At 35.2% G+C, this 17,783-nt stretch overlaps 1 protein-coding gene across 5 annotated transcripts in view; it reads right to left on the bottom strand.

The window, feature by feature from the left end:
* The window catches only part of diaph3.L (diaphanous related formin 3 L homeolog), a 302,953-nt gene that overhangs the window by 126,353 nt on the left and 158,817 nt on the right, over window positions 1–17,783 (bottom strand). For all 5 annotated transcript variants that reach the window (XM_018247296.2, XM_018247297.2, XM_018247299.2 and 2 more), the window contains 2 exons: window positions 13,559–13,798; window positions 7,391–7,520 (listed from right to left, as the gene is read on the bottom strand). In XM_018247296.2, the coding sequence (XP_018102785.1) occupies window positions 7,391–7,520; window positions 13,559–13,798 (370 nt within the window). The remainder of the gene's footprint in view (window positions 1–7,390; window positions 7,521–13,558; window positions 13,799–17,783) is intronic.

Here is a 17,783-nt window from a genome sequence, read left to right as displayed (position 1 = left end):
AGTTTGCTGAAACCTAGATGAGGAATGAGTCATCAAGAAAAGTTTTGTTGTGTGCTTGTACATAACTATACTGCAATACAATGTGTCAAGGACTATAAAGAAAAAAAAATGACAGGTGACAATAAAAATGTAGAATTACTCTAGATTTTTCATTGTATATCTATTCATTTGACAAGAAAACACAAACCTAAACATACAATGTTGCTAACAATAGAGACAATGTGGTATCATTAATTTGGATTTGGTGGCAGAAGAAGCAGCTTAAAGAACAGAGACCAAAACACCGGGTCTCACAAGGTCAGACAGTTTTCTCTGTCATGCAGTTCTGTCTCTGTTTTATCTACTATTTAAACTTCTAAAATCCCATATTGCATCATGTTTTTTGCATTATTTCATAAAAATCCCTAGGCCAAGAGTGAATTACTGACATACGTGTAAGTATAAATATCTATTTATATAGCGTAACATGCACACAGTATTTTTACAATAATTATACAGACAGGAGGAACAAATATTGCAATAAATGACAAACTATATACAACTTGCAACTTGCAACTTGCCCTGAACAATAGCTGTTTTAGGGTGTTATTAAAGGATATCTTTGGCTACAATTATGGAGGGAGTTAAACATGGGAGAAGGGACCTGGTCAATGACCGACGAGGGATAACGGCCTGATTTGGACAGTTCTATAACTCCATATACTGTATAAAGCTTCTTCCCCTAAATTGACCTAACTAATTACTTAAAAACAATTAATTTCCCCAAATTATCAGAGGACTAATCTACCTAAACGCTACCACCCAGATAGAAATAGGTGATGCCATATCTGATCTCTCTCATGGGCGCTCATCTGGCCCAGATGGAATCCCATCTGATTGGTATAAGGCCCATAGTAACCTCCTTGACCCTAAAAAATTTAACTGTTTTAACCAAGTCACACATGACAGCTGGTTCCCCACTCATGTTACTGTGGCTTATATTACATTAATCCCCAAACCAGTCAGGCCCCGATAGATATGAATCTTATAGGCCAATCTTGCTACTGTACTGTGACCTTAAGAAATTTGCGATGGCCCTATCTAATAGTCTGAAGGGGGTGATAAAAGACCTAGTAAACCTCAATCAGACGGGATTTATGCCTGCCAAAGCAACGGATATTAACTTAAAGGAGAAGGAAAGCTACCAAAGCAGTTTATTGCCAATAGATTGGCCACAATAGTGCAAACTATAACACTATATTTATTCTGCAGAATCCTTTACCATACCTGAGTAAACGGCTCTAGAAGATCTCTCTGTTTTTTTAGGAAAGCAGTTGATATTGGCTTGATGTGACATCACTTGCTGCCTGAGTCTCTCCCTGCTCACTCAGCCCTGGGCTCAAATTACAGCAGGGAAGGAACAAGAGAGGAGCAAACTGAGCATGCTCAAGCCCTAGCCCTGGAGGTTATGCTGAAAACATAAAGTCTGATACAGAAGCCCATGTGCACACAATAGAAGGAAATAAATGCTGTTTCTTTTGACAGAGGAGCAGCATTACTTTGAGGGTTTACTGGTGTATTTATATAGACCTTTCTGATAAAGCTTATTTAATTTTAGCCTTTCCTTCTCCTTTAAGATGGACGTATGCCAATTTATTACTTTGAACACTGCCAAAGCCTTTGATACTATCCAGTGGCAATACACATGGGAGGTAATCTCTCACTACAATCATATTTGGGTGCAAGCACTATATGAACAACCAGAGGCAAAAGTGTTGGTAAATGGCCTGTCCTCTGACACCAATCATCAAATATTTGGGTTTAACTATACACAAAGACCTTTAACCTTCATCTGTTAGTGCAAGCTCTAACACAAAAAAAAAACTATAGATTTGTAGGTGGTCCTTCACAGTGAGGAAAGTGAGGTTATGGAATGCACTGCCGGGTGATGTTGTGATGGCTGATTCAGTTAATGCTTTTAAGAGTGGCTGGGATAATTTCTTGGACAGGCATAATATCAAAGGCTATTGTGATACTAAACTCTGTAGTTATTATAGATATGGGTATTTATAATTAATGTGAAAGTATGGAGAGGTGTGTGTATGGATGCTGGGTTTTCATTTGGTGGGGTTGGAACTTGATGGACTGTCTTTTTTTAACCCAATTTAAATATGTAACTATGTATGTATTTGTACAGTTGGGTAGCACATTCATTATAGAGATACTGTTAATCAGTGTTATTGAGAATAGCTATTGTTTGATAGCCCCAATATCCATAAATAGTTGCAAAATTGTGTGTGTTTTAGAGCAGTACGTTTGTGGTGCCCAAATCACCTGGGTTCGCTGGGTATCAGTCATATCTCCCAGGTATTTCCCATACCTTTCAAGTTGTTTTAAGAGCAGGTGCTTCTGGGACATAAGGTACAATATGGAGATGTTGAGTTAATAGAGGTTTTGAAAGGGATTTCCCCATTAAGAAAATAAGTAATGCTGCCAGGCATACATATCAGTGCCACAGCCTTTGCTTCCATTTTTCTGCCAGAATTCCTTTTTTTTTTTTTTTCAGCAGTGACCAATTGGTATGGAGTGAGTATTCAGGCAAACATTACGAATATTTTGTTGCGGCAGCTGTGTCAAATGCTATTGTTATAGTTTTTTAGGATTGGTTTAAATATAACATATTGCAGTGGAGAAGGAATGCCATACAAGAGCATTTTTGGTATTTAAAGAGAAATTAAAAATTTACATTTGACAAGAAAAGGAAGGTTCCAAAGTGCCCACACTTTGCTTTATGACCAGTCCACTTTGTGACTAATCTGTAAAGTGTTCTTATGCAGTATCCATTACTATCCTAACCAAGAGGACCTCTAAATCCACACTGGTTACCCGTATATCATACTCCCTCTAAGATGCAGAGCCCTAACCATAACTCCTCCTAACTGTCCCCTAACAATATGCAGTTGTAACTATGTATTCACAAGTGGTTGTCTGTATGGTACAATGTGTGTCTGTACAGTCATATGAAAATGACTTTACTGCACTTTCAACAAAAAAGATAACAGTTGCATGTCTTTCATTTCCCAAGAACATCTGAGTACTGGGGTGTTTTCTGAAAAAAGATCTTTAGTGAAGCAGTATTCAGTTGTATGAAAATAAATCAAATGTGAAAAACGGTCTGTGCAAAAATTTTGCTTGTAATTTGAATGCATGTACTGCTCAATACTGATTACTGGCAACACCAAATTGGATGGATTAGCTAGTTAAGCCTTGAACTTCATAGGCAGGTGTGTCTAATCATGAGAAAAGGTATTTAAGGTGGCCAACTGCAAGTTGTGCTTCTGCTCGACTCTCACTTGAAAAGTGACAGCATTGGATCCTTTGGACTGATGAGATAAAATTTAGTTATTTGGTCATAACAAAAGCGGTTTGCACCACATTCCAAGAAAAACACCTGCTACCTACTGTCAAATTTGGTGGAGGTTCCCTCAGTCACAAAGTTAAAGTTAAACAGGGGTTTTATATTCCAACAATACAATGCCCCTAAACACACTTCGAAATCTACAAAGGCATTTATGTAGAGGGAGAACTACAATATTCTGGAATGGCCGTCACAGTCCATTGACTTAAATATTATTGAAAATCTATTGGATGATTTGAAGCAGGCTGTCCATGCTCTTAACTGGAGAGATTTTGTATGGACGAATGGTCAAAAACACCGCCATGCAGAATCCAGACACTCATCAAAGGCTATAGGAGGTGTCTAGAGGCTGTTACATTTGCAGAAGGAGGCTCAACTAAGTATTGATGTAATATCTCTGTTGGGGTGCACACATTTATGCACCTGTCTAATTTTGTTATGATGCATATTGCATATTTTCTGTTAATCCAATAAACTGTCACTGCTGAAATACTACTGTTTCCATAAGGCATGTTATATATTAAAAGGAAGTTGCTACATGGAAAGCTCAGCCAGTGATAAAAAAAAACTCCAAAGAATTAAGACGGGTTCCCAAACTTTTTTCATATGACTGTATATGTAAACTATTATGTTTAGTATTTATAATCCTTACTCTGTAGAAGTTATAAGGGAGACAATGGCACACTACTACAGGTATTTGTAATGATTTTTCTACTAATATTAACTGTATGACATATAAAACTGTAATAAGAATAATGTAACTTGAAGACTGAAAAAATTCTAAAAGTATGACCAAAAATATTTTTTTAAAAAGATAAAACAAACTTAAAGGAGAAGGAAAGCTACCGAGGCAGTTTATTGCCAACAGATTAGCCACATTAGTGCAAGCTAGAAGACTATATTTATTCTGTAGAATGTTTTACCATAAACAGCCCTAGAAGGTCTCTCTGTTTGTTTAGGATAGCAGCTGCCATATTAGCTTGGTGTGATATCACTTCCTTCATGAGTCTCTTCCTGCTCGCTCATAGCTCTGGGCTCAAATTACAGCAGGGAGGGGAGGAGTGAGAAGGGTTGGGGAAAGGGAGGGAGGAGCAACTAAGCATGCACAAGCCTATGCATTGGAGGTTTAAGATGAAAGAAGTAAGTCTGATTCAGAAGCCCATGTGTAAACAAAAAAAAAGAAAAATGGTTTTCTTTTCACAGCATACTTGAGGGTATATTTATATGGAAGGATCTGATAAAGTTTGCATAGTTTAAACCCTCCCTTCCTTTCCTCATTCAGACAAGAATATGATTTTGCCTGTTTGCCTAATGTTAGCTAGCTAATAATATGGCTCTATAAGTACACCGATAAAGTCAGAATAAGGATTTAAAACCTAGCAACATTTTTTGACACATTTAGCTCCGTCCCAAAACAAACAGTGTGTGATTCAACAAAGCTATAAAACTGTTTTAAATGAAATAAAAAGTAGACTCTGCAAAAAGAGAAACATGCCAGCTTCTATAATTTACACCAAATAGTTTAAAAGCCCTTTGTTACCTTGCCAACTGTAGTGAAAATAAGCCTTGCATAAGGTGGAAATGGATTTCAGTAAATCAATGTCAATTAATAAAACTACTATAGCAAGTAATGAACAGATGCATCTTTAAAAGGCCATAACGTGGGACATATTACAATGCCACACATAGATAAAATAATGGGAAACATTATTTCCTTTGAAACACTAGCAGCAAAGCCTCAAGTCATTACATTTTTGTAAAGCAGTAATTTTAATGAAGCAGATCTTTAGAACTTGTGATATGGGTTGCTCATTAGCTGAAAAGAAATTCCCCCTGCTGAAACGGAAGAATATAATGACCAGAATCTGTTATATCTTTTTAGCCATAGGTATTCTAAAACCTGTATGATTGCTAGAAGTATGTCTGAAAAAAAAAAAAAAAAACAAGTTTCTTAAGACTGTGTACCTTAAAAGATCTGGAGAAAGTCATTATGTTAATAGATAGTGATAAATGTAGATTCAAAGAAAACAGTACAAGGGAACCTTATAATTAACTAACAAAGTTGCTAAAACTTTGTTTAGTTGTCCTCCCTATTAAAAAAAAAAAGATATTATGAATGTGACAATTAAAGAAAAACATAACTAGCAAAAGGAATGTGATAGAGACCTTAAACTGGGAGTTCCACTGGGGCAAGGACCAGAGTGCTGCAGAATATACAATATAGAAATATTTTTTATGTACATAGAAATGTCTACATACATTATGAAACACCATTTAGGAAATGGGGTACTTTAGATGTAGTCAAAAGGCAAAACTCCCTGCAGCTCCCGACAGAGCACATTACATGAAGCTGTTTTACTCAGAACAAAAACAATTGATGTTACATAATCTCTTGGAGGGTACAATCATAAAATCTTTATACATTTTCATCCCTAGGATAACAGTCTTACAATCAACAGCTTTAGTGTTCCCAACACCCAGTGGTAGTATTCCCATCACACTAGGTGATCATCACAGTGGTGTATTACTCCAGGATTCTCCTATTCCTGAGCCCCTTTACATGTGGGTGACACACTGCAGGGTAATAACCCTTTCTGACCTCCTTGTTGGAGCCTCGCATCCTGCTTTTCACTCCTAGAGTGAGCTATTACAAATCCTAGCACATACTTCGCCTACTAAGGCCTACCTAGGTCTACAGGAGTTTTATTTTGATCTTCAGAAAACTGATCACAGTGAATGGGATAGGGACTAGTAAAGTTACTTGTGGCAGGGACTAATGTGAATGATGTATAATGTAAAGTGCTGCTTTGTTTGTGTTGTATTACAGATAATTACAATAAAATAGCTTACATGCAGCAAAGATTAACAGATCTAAATTAACTAAAGGGTGCACAGCATCTACTATAATTGAAAAGCCGTGAGAAAATTAGGTCATTTATATTCCACAGTGAAGCAGAGATGAGCAATTTATAATCCACAAGGGAGATAATTTATAAATATTTAGACCAAATCACAAATTTTAATTTACAAAGGATGCCTTCATCAGACAGTATAAATAAAAAAAAAAACAACTGACACTCTATAAAACCAGCTACAAGTGTGTAGTATTGCATTTAATTTAAATACAAACAAATGCAAGCCTAGCAAGTTCCATTTATAAAAGCCTATAATCTCTTCCTTATATTTTGGCCTCTTCCTAGTCTTCCAAATACAACAACTGCACTTATTGCCAGGTTGTGTTCTTCCTGTCAGTCAGCGTAAACAGAGAATTATTCATAAAATAGATAGATGCACAGTTCCATACCTGCACGTTATCCTATTCCTGGCTTAAAAAAATATTTTTTCCTAGAACAACTTCCATTGACTTCTACATGTTTGTACAGAGTTTTTCACACTTGAGTTATCTCAAGCTACTTTGAATTGTGTGAGTTTTAGTGCAATAAAAATTTATAGTTAAAACTTGAATTCAAACTTTGATCAATTGGTTCTTAATCTACAAACAAGTACATCTTCTCATGACTCACATTGGCATAACCCAATTATAGCTTCACGGTAAGTATCCCTGGGTGTCCAAAAATATTGTAATATTGTATTGAATCACGGCAAGTTATTTTGTGAGAAATTCCGAACAGATGCGAATTCCTGAAGTTTTCATTCAGTGGTTCATAGCTCCCAAGAGACATACTAGGATGTGGCCTTAAGCCCTATAAAGTCCAAGTCAACTGATGCATCCAACTGAATCATCAAATCCAAAATTATACTCCTAGCATTTGTGCATTTAAATATTCTCATTGTTGATCCTTAGGGGGTTAAACAACCAACTCATAGCAACCAAAATGTTGACCGTATTAATATTCTTGTAGTGTTGTTTTACTTTGTTAACTTGGTCAACTTTGCATCAATCAGACAATGCAGTGATACAAGGATTTAAATATCAATGGTTGTTATACTTAACCAAGAATGTTTGTCTTTGATATATGAGCCTATACAAACCTTTACTGGCTTTATCAACAGTCTGCACATCTTCGACAAACATCTTGACATCAGGAAACTTTTTGTCACATATTTCAGCTAAGAAATGAAGTAGTGTTGTATTTTGATCTGTAGATTTGGTATCTTTAAGCTGTAAACAAAAATAAATATGTCAAATAAAACCACACTTCAGAGGATTGTATAATTTCATCTGTCACATTATTTAAACAAACAAAATTGTATAGAATACAAAATAAAAAAATATTTTTGTATTATATATTTACTTGTAATATAATATTTTTGCATTTTTTTCCCTACTAGAAATCACACGTAAGAAAAATAAAGCTTACGATCATAAAATTCTACTAATTTATATCCATGAATGAGTGCTCCTTAGTGCGTGCATTAAGGGGCACTTATTCAAACTTACATCAGGGATATAACTGTTTTCCGTCACTTATACAGGTGCTCCTTAACTTGTACTATGAGCTTCTTGCTTGAATTGGGGACCAAAATAATAATCTCATTTATGAAAAATGTACATAGTCAGCATAAGCATACTCTCCATAATATACTGTATTAACACAACACATAATGAAAGATAGCCAAAAAAACTAATGGTGCTAAGGAAACTCTGTAGTATGCACAGTTGGCAGGGACAGCTAACAAAAAGGCATTTAATTATTTTATCTTTGCCAAAATCTTTTCCCATAGTGTACTGTTTTAAGTACTGAGAACCCAAAACGTAAAAATATGATTTTCTAAAATTAGGGTAAATTTTTTACTGAAGCGGAGTCTTCTTGGAATACCATGTATGTAGTATTTCACAGTTATCCCCTCTATTATTTATATTCGTCTGAGAGCTGCCATCTCTAATTTTAATAATGCTGCATAGCACAGATTGTGTTTTCTCTTGCCGGTAGGTGCATCACCAACAATATTACCAGGAGGCAAATCTTATCTGTGGCCTTTAAATGAACAGTGCCACAGGCTATATTTTGTGCAGCTTTATGCTGCAGACAAAACATCTGATGCTTGATATAACTTTTCAATGAATTAAATCCCAAGAGTAGTTTTGAATGTGAACACCAGTTTCAATAGCAGCAATGAAAATAGAAATACAATGTTATCAACAGAAATATACATTTGCAAAACAAAACTTTTTTTTTTATATATTTGCATGCTAAAAGTATAATTTAATACTGTGAAAGCATATTGTGGATAGAGTAACAGTAACAGAAAGTTCCAGAGATGACTGCTGTGGAAGAATAACAAATTGTTGATTACAAATCTATGATGATTCTACTTTGCTTTACTAAATTAACCAAATGCTATTTCAATCCAATGAATCAAGAGGTTAAGACTCAAACAAAAGTATTTGTTCTATATTTATTGTAAAAAGTTCCAGGCTCTGTGAGATAATGGGCTAAAGTAACTATTCTTGGAGTTTTTGAGATGGTGGGTTAAAGCAAATACACAGAATTTAATATTTCTGGAGAGTAATATCTTGATTAGAGGAATTTCATTTTTATAGTGTTAATTGTATTTAAAAAAAAAAACCCTGACGCTTAAAGAATGAAAAAATATGTTTGTATAGAACAGCGGTTGACTGAAAAGCTTCAGAGTACTTTTATAAAGCTTTCATATAACATATATTGAGGGTTCTGACAGAGGTGACCACCATTTCTGTTAGGATACAACTTTTTTAACAGAATTCAAGAGAAAAGCAACATGCCTTGTAGCAGCAGTAACAAAGATAAAAGCTTTTATTTCAATAGCCTGATAAAATGAACAAATCTGCAAAGTACAAAAGTTCAAATTATAATGAAGTGGATGGGATTTTAACTCTGTGAAATGTCTGCCTTTTATATTTTTAAGCTTATGATGGTCCATGGCTTTTGTTGGGCTGTTAATGAGGAAGATGTCAGCAACGGGCCACCAACCAAGCCATCCCACAGAGATAATATGGACAGGAAAAAAACTGTGTCTTCCTATGGAAAATCATGCTCTCCAATGTTTTACTTTTTGCCATTCTAGCTTTTGACAAAGGCTAGCTGTAAAAACAAAGATGCAATAAAACATACTTGCACATTATTTAATTGTAAGTAAATTTTACAACTTGAAATTGTAAGCAATTTTGACATTTGCATTAATATATATTGTCCTATTGGACACAAACATTCATCGTTATTAATCATCATAATTTTTTTGCTTGTGAAGCCTGAATGGAACTGGCACTTTAAAATGGAGTTGCCTGTTTGGCTGCCTTGTAAGTAGGTTTATCAACTTCTTTAAAGCTACATCTTTCCTGTTCTTCTAAAGAACCAATCAGAGGCACTGAACTAGGAAATGGGATTCATAGGAAACATAGCCTAGCTTAATACCTTTTAAAGGGCCACTGTATCTTCAAATTGCATTGCAAAACTCTGCTTACTACATGGGAATACCTAGCATATATTTATAGGGCATATTTAACAAATTGTGAAAATAAGAAGTAATCTGTGGGGAACATGCCAGTTATCCATTTGCATCAGACTTTTAGGGAGATAGGTTCACAATTTCCCCCTAAGTGATATAGATATTACCATCCGGTTAACTATCAAGAGGTCTATTATCACCCTTTAATAAATACAGCCCATGGTTTCTCTTTGGTAAAGGCCATTATGGCCAGGGTTACATATAAAAAATAAAAATGAGTTGGCTGAACAAAGCACATTACTTTTGCCTTGTTTTAATAGTAATTCGTAATTTAATAGTAGTTAGAAACATTTTATAACTGGTTCAATAAGCTAAATTACAAGGTTAAAGGACCAGTAACACCAATTTTTTTTTATTTAAAAAATCAAAACTATACCCTCCAAATAATACCCATATCCTACTACATGTTCCATATTTACCTTGGGCTTAGCTTAAAAATTCACCAATAAAAATCGCCTCCATGTTGTTCAATACATTTTGAAAACAGGCGAAACGGCGATCAGCAACTGCAGCTCTGTCCTATGTGCGCGTCCCCGACAGCTCTCCTACTCACATGACTTCCGGTTCAGGACTGAACCCGGAAGCAGCTTCATTTTCAAGGCAGACAGCGGAGGATTCGGATGCTGATATTCTCCTCTTATGTGCTGGTAGAGGCACACACTGAAAGGCTGCTGGCTGCTGCAGATCATCGCAGGAGGGGAGAGGCAGACAAACGGAAGGGCAGGGGGAGAGGCAGACAAACGGAAGGGCAGGGGGAGAGGCGAACAAACTAAAGGCTGCTGCAGAAGATCACGGAAGGGCAGGGGGGAGAGGCAGACAAACGGAAGGGCAGGGGGAGAGGCAGACAAACGGAAGGGCAGGGGGAGAGGCGAACAAACTAAAGGCTGCTGCAGAAGATCACGGAAGGGCAGGGGGGAGAGGCAGACAAACGGAAGGGCAGGGGGAGAGGCCGACAAACGAAAGGCTGCTGCAGAAGATCACGGAAGGGCAGGGGGAGAGGCAGACAAACGGAAGGGCAGGGGGAGAGGCAGACAAACGGAAGGGCAGGGGGAGAGGCAGACATACGGAACGGGCTGCTGCTAAAAATCATGTAAGGGCTGGGGGGGAGAGGCACAAATGAAATGGCTGCATCAAATGATCGGTTGAGGAGAACAGATAAGACCACACTGACAGCGTGGAAGACGCTTAGGGGTAACTAGTGGTTGCTAGGTGACGTCACAAACCAGGAACTCGCAACCCAAAGAACAGGAAGAGATTCACAGTGGCGCGCAGGCAGGGAAAAATAAGCTTTTCTACTGCTGCAAGATGGTGGGGCCCCTTGGAAAACTGCGGTTTCCATTTTTTTGACTTTCGTTACTAGGAAGCATGATGCAGCTGCATATTGGATGTTAGTAATGTAAGTACATTGATTGGGACTGGGTTCTCTAAAAGGTGTTACTGGCCCTTTAAGAGGAAAGTTTTGATACGACAAACAGAAAAAGATGCCTGCTGAAGCAAAGCTAGAACTGAGGTAAATAAAGAAGATTTTAAAACTTTTAATAAATTAACAATAACCAGTAACATTTAAATTTACAAATAAATGCATAGTGAATGTATTTAAAAAATAAAAATGGAAATGTTTCTTTCAGGTCAATATTAAATTAGAACTTAATAAAATAAATAAACATTTAAATTTAGGACTATGGTACATTGTTTGGAACATTGTATGCCTGGCCCAATAAGCATTGATAAGAAAGGCAATCACAATGCACAGACCATGTCAGTTCATTATTATTTATACCATTTTAAGTTTTACATTTGTTTGTAAGGGAAATTAAATTTTGCAATCTTTGTGATTCGTGATTTTCTATTTCCAAATAAATATTTCAGACAATCTAATCAATATAATCAGACAATATATATATATATATATATATATATATATATATATATATAAATATATATATATATATATATATATATATATATATATAAATACATATACATATATATATAAATACATATACATATATATATATATATATATATAAATACATATACATACACACACACACACACACACACACACACACACACACAAACACATAAAACTATTCATAACAATCTATTTTGCTAAGAACAGGGGCGTAAATATCAGGTGTACAATGAGAAGCCTGTCTGGATATTTTAAGGCAGCCACATATTGAACACTAAGCAAATTCACTCATATTTGTATATAATATATATTTTATCCTGAAGGATATTGCAATGAAGTATCCAACACTGAAATAAAAATCAGAGAAGTAAAGTGCAAGGATAGAAATACACTGCCCTAAATGTGGTGCAACTAAGCAAGAGATAGGGATTTTCTAAAATATTCTAAATACATAAAATGACACATGCAATGGGAAATAAAGACAGTATTTACCGGTGATGAATGATGAAAGACCATTAGGAATAAGAAGTGTAAAACATTTTGTTTTATCCCTAAGACAGCGGATGTGAAACAATAAAGCAGTCATAAAATAGTAGATGTCTTTACGCAACAATCTTATTTTGAACCTGGTTTACTATTTCAGCTGAGGCCTAAAATAGCACGTGGCATCTGTCATACAAGAATTCAAGGATAAAGGTTTGGGTTATTTTCTTGTTTTTGTCATACAACATTGTTTTATTTCTGTGAAAATTAGGAGCAGTTTTACCATCATTCAAATGTATACAAAGATACAAAATAAGTTCCTAATTTATCTTCCAATATTACTGACACAGAGATGTATTTTTGAAAATGGCACTGCAGCAGATATTTTAGTGGCATCTTGTTTTGGCAATTTTCCCCAGGAAATAAAAATTGCAATAAACAGTTATACCAGTAAAAAATAACTGCCTCATAATTAATATTAAAGGACAAGGAAAGTGCAATCAACATTGCATTTCACACGAAAAGCCTACTAATAATACGTTATTTAGTGCTCCTCAGTTACCTTAAAAAGCAGTCATTTTGGTCCACTATGCTTCTGATAATACCAATGACTAGTGTAAAATAATTTAAAGATCAAGACCGCGATTTTGCCCAGTTTAATCATGCAGGACACTGGAGCATGCACATATATCATCCTCTATAATTTTCCATGCCAAACAGTGCTGATTTCTTGATTGCCTGCCCTCGAAAACAAGAAGCCACAATCAGATAGCACAGACTGCCACTCCCATAGGCCTGATTTGTGAACACAAGTACAGTTTGCAAAGTGCTAAAATGGTCAAAAAATTGTGCATTTATATAAGCACTTGCATCATTACGACAATTCAGCCTACTCTGATTAACTGCGTGCATGTGCAAAAAACAGGGTGCAATGAATACTCCACGCACACACAACTGACTTGTGTGACATAAATTAGACACTGCAGTTACTGACAGCTACCATGTGTCATCAGCACATTAATGAAAATTGTAGATGCTACCATGCAAGTTTGTCCTCTAATCTTGGCCGCAAGATGCCAATTTGCCTCACCAATCTGTATCCAAATTGTCCAATGATATAATCAGTTAGCAGCCTGACCATGATCCTGGGGGAAAATGGCTGTATTTATATGTCCACCTCTTCAAAAACTAGGCTTAATGCATTTTACATTTTATTATTAATAAGCATTAAATTAAAGGTAAGCATTTTTTAATTGTTATATTTGTTCTTTAATTTAAAATAAATAGCTACATTTAAAAAAAACATAACTCACTTTGCAGAGAGAACTGAGGCAAAATCCAAAGGTTTGTGCATTCCGAGATCCAGCATTCATGTAGTTTCCTATAAGAAGCACTATCTCCAGTAGTTTTCCAAAGCTTTTGCTTTTCTTTATCTCCTCACATGCTTCACTGACAGCCATAATATCTGGTTTGATGTTGTTTACTTGCTCCTCAAATTGAAGGTGAAATAGAATAGCGTTGAGACGTGGAATGAGCTTCTTCACACTGCTCATCTGATTAAAGAAAGGAATATATTTTATGAAGAAGCAATATAATAATTTGCTGCTCTAAACCATTTGCTTCCAGGGGGACTTCCAAAATAGCAGTCTGTCTATATGAGATATAATTATGAAAATCTTTTTTTTTTTTAGGCAACTCATTTTACTTTAGATCTACACAGCTTAATCTCAATCATAGCAATTCAATTCAAAGACGGTGCTGCTCAGTATAAAGGTGGACAAAACGACATACACAATGCCAATGACTTCAACTTAAAAGAAAAGTTCAGTGTATAAAAATAAAACAGGGTAAATATATAGGCTGTGCAAAAAAGTTTCAAATATTTAATCTATAAAGGCTGAAGTAAAAGTATGTCTAACATAATAACCAGAACAAAATTTCTGCCTTTGCAGTTGTCTCAGATGTTACCAGTCAGTAACCAATCAGTGACTTAAAGATCCCTTTGTAGGGGGGAACTGATAAATGTATTTCTCATTTAAGTTGCATTCCCCTACGGATTGGTCACCAAGAGGGCCAATAGTTATACAGGAGCTAGGCTCCAGTTCCTGGATCAAAGCCTGACCCCCAGCTTTCCCCATTTTGGCCACTAGATGGTATAATGTTATATTATATAAGGTGAGCACACATGCTCGGCCCATTTTGTTAGTTCCCTTACCTGAGTAGGCGGGAAGGGTGAAGTGGAACCTAGACAGGTCAGGTCTAGCAAGGAAAGGCTAATCACTTTCATAGATCACTCTAGGAGTGATTGAGAGTTAGGGCTATTTAGCCAAGCAGCACAGGCTCCACCGAGGAGTGTTGAGTAGGATTAGAATCCTTGTTATCAACAAATTCTTTTGGTCAAATCTAATTTTCTAGTTAAAAAAACAAAACAAACAAATTTGCATTTGAGTCAGAGATTTATCATCCCCCTAGCCTAACCTGCGGAGTTCATGTAGAAGTCAATGGTCTGTTGACCCATTTGAAGATGTAAATAGCCTTCCTGACATTCAAATGTTTTTTTTGGAGGAAAACTCGATTCAAATTATGTTCAAATTTGATGATTTGTTTCAAGTTTTCAAGTTGGTAACATTCGTTTGAATTTTAGACATTCAAGTTTTTTTCATAAATATGCTACCATTTGAGTTGTGAGTTTAGAAGCTCTCCTAAACTTAGGGAAAAGGCTGAAAATTGGGAGTACTGTACTTCAGTGTATGCTGTACTGTATATTCTCTTTTTGACCCTGTGGGGAATTATACTGCCATTTGGTACTGTGAGTATACGCCTATCCAATGTTGTTCTATGTTCCTGCTTATCTCTATTTGAACTCCCTTGTGGATTACTTTCTACAATAAATAAGTTATATGTTTAATTTGCAAGGACCACTGGCACCCAATTATTGTGCATTGTATACAGTTACAGTTGTACAACACCCTGCCTCCATGAGGGCTCATCCCCTGAGAATTAAGGTCTCATCTGGAGCACATTATTAGGGTAACTCTACAAGTTAGAGTAACAGGGCCGCCCAATTTATTATAGCCATAAAAACTGTATTATAAAATTTTTTTATTTTGCACAGCCTATTTACCCAGTTTAATATTTACACTGAACAGTTACTTTAAATATATAATTTTCTGATATTATAAAAGAAGCAGTAACAGAAAATGAAAACACTTTCTATGCATTTAAAGCATTAATGCAACTTGGTTATGTTCACCTTCAAACAACTGGTTGTTTTCCAATAGATCATCAGAAATAACGTTTTTTTCCAATTACTTTCTATTTTCTATGTGTCACAATTTTTCTAATATTGAAGTGTAACGTGTCTTATCACCTTCTAAAGCAGCTCTGGGAGGGGGGTCGCCGACCCTGTAACTGTTCTAAATTGATACATTTAGTTGATAAAATTCTTATCTTTGTCCCTGCTGAGCAGAATCTCTGAGTTTCATTACAGGAAGCTGTTGGAATTGATACAATAGTTGCTAATATTCCAGAGATGCTGCTAAGAAATGGATCAACTAAATGTTGCAAAATTGTAACAGTTTAAAGTCTGCACCTAAATTACTGAGCTGCCAGACAAAAAACAGAGACAGGAACATTCAACTTTAAACTTAGATTTTGGAAAAACAGTAAAAAATAAATAATGGAAAGTAATTGAAAAAAAGTCTTTATATCTGGGGAACTATCTCAAAACAACTGAACTGAAAAAAACATTTGGAAGGAGAACAACTCTTTTAAGGCAGCAATATGGGAATAAAACCTATGCCTCTGACCTATAGCTCATCCTAATAGTTGGATAGAATATGTCCTATAGCTCATCTTAATAGCTGGACAGAAACAGGATTTATTGATATCTATAGAAGCATAATGGTCTACATTGGACTCCTACTTCAAGCTACCTGAAATTTCACTTAACGTCTGACATAAACCTTGTCAAAATGTCTGCATAATTTCTGGAAACAGTGGTCCAAATGAGAGGTTTTAGCTAAAAAAAAAATTTTCCACCCCCCCTTTAAAACAAATTCAAGATTACAAAATGTAGAGCTTCCACTGGTCTTAAGGATAGGTAGGGTTTATATGAGTAAGGGCAGATTTATCAAGGGTCATATTGAAATTCAAAATTAGAATGTTCAAATTTTTTTTGTGGTCAAAACTGTCAAATTCGTCTAGAGAGTTATTCAAATTCGATTTGAGTTTTTCTTTTAAATTTGAATTCGATTTTCGACATTGATCATACTCTGGCACTTTAAGAACTCAAATTCAACTATTCACCACCTAAAACCTGCCGAATTGCTGTTTAGGTCAATGGGAGAAGTCAAGGGATCAATTTGGAGTTGTTTGCAGTTTTCCTGACATTCAAGTTTGTATTGTAGAAAAAAACTCGAATACAGTTTTTAAAATTCAAATCCAATTAGATTAGAATTTTTATTCAAGTTATCGTGTTGATTTAATTTATATGAGTTTAAAAATTTGATTTTATTAATACATTTTGAATGGTCGAATTTCGAATTTATGGGAGTTTTAAAAAAACTCACATGAATTAGAAATACACTGGCAGATTCTTATTTTTACACAATAGGTCTCCTTTAAGAAAATGGTGAAAGAGATGTGATTCTTTACTGGGCATATTACTTCACATAATATTAATGGCCTCTCTAGAAACTCACATTATACTGAATTATTTCATTACTTTGTGTAAGACCAGCTTGATAAACAACCAGAGTTTCTGAAATGTTGTAATGCTTTCAAATGTAAGCATTTGGGAAAGGTTTACATACTATTTAACAAATCTTATAGATCTATTATTTGCAATATGTTATACTATACTTGCTCATAAGAAGATTGGGAAAGAAAAGAAAATCTTTAACGGACATATTCCTGGACATATTACATCATTAAAAGCTTCTTTGAAAACTCACTCTACCTGTTTAGAAAACTTTGTTATACTTGCAAATCTAAGCTTTCTGCATTTATACTATAAGTCCATCGAATATAAAATAAAAATTTAGTTTGGTAGCTTAACATAAATATTTCTAATATAAAAATATAATTTGTCTGTCACAATTAAATTCATAACCATATAAATAACTTAAATATCAATTCCCTTTATGTCTGAGTTTAGAATAGCTCACAGTTCAGCAATATTAAATGCAACCAGGAAATGACTATATATTTTTTGCTTTACTTTGAAAAAACCTGTAAAAAGAAATAATATTCTTTCTCTGGATTACCTACAGAACAGTTACGACTAATTTATTAAGGCTCACTTTTGTACATTTCCAGTTATAATGACAGTTTTTAGAAATCCAGCTGTACATAAATTCTATTCATTGTGACCTTTTAGCTGAAAACCATTTATGGGAATTAGCACAGATAATACTGTATATCTCAACACCTTTTATCTCAGAGCTATAAAAAGCTGTCTAATATTGGAGTGGATTTACATCTCCTTCATCCTCTATTAAACCAATTCAGTTTGATCGAGTCACAAATGCAATTTTA

This window comes from Xenopus laevis, chromosome 2L (assembly GCF_017654675.1).
Source record: "Xenopus laevis strain J_2021 chromosome 2L, Xenopus_laevis_v10.1, whole genome shotgun sequence".
In the NCBI taxonomy this organism is placed as follows: domain Eukaryota; kingdom Metazoa; phylum Chordata; class Amphibia; order Anura; family Pipidae; genus Xenopus; species Xenopus laevis.
The sequence above is the reverse complement of the archived record's forward strand: the minus strand, read 5'-3'. Positions and strand labels throughout refer to the sequence as shown.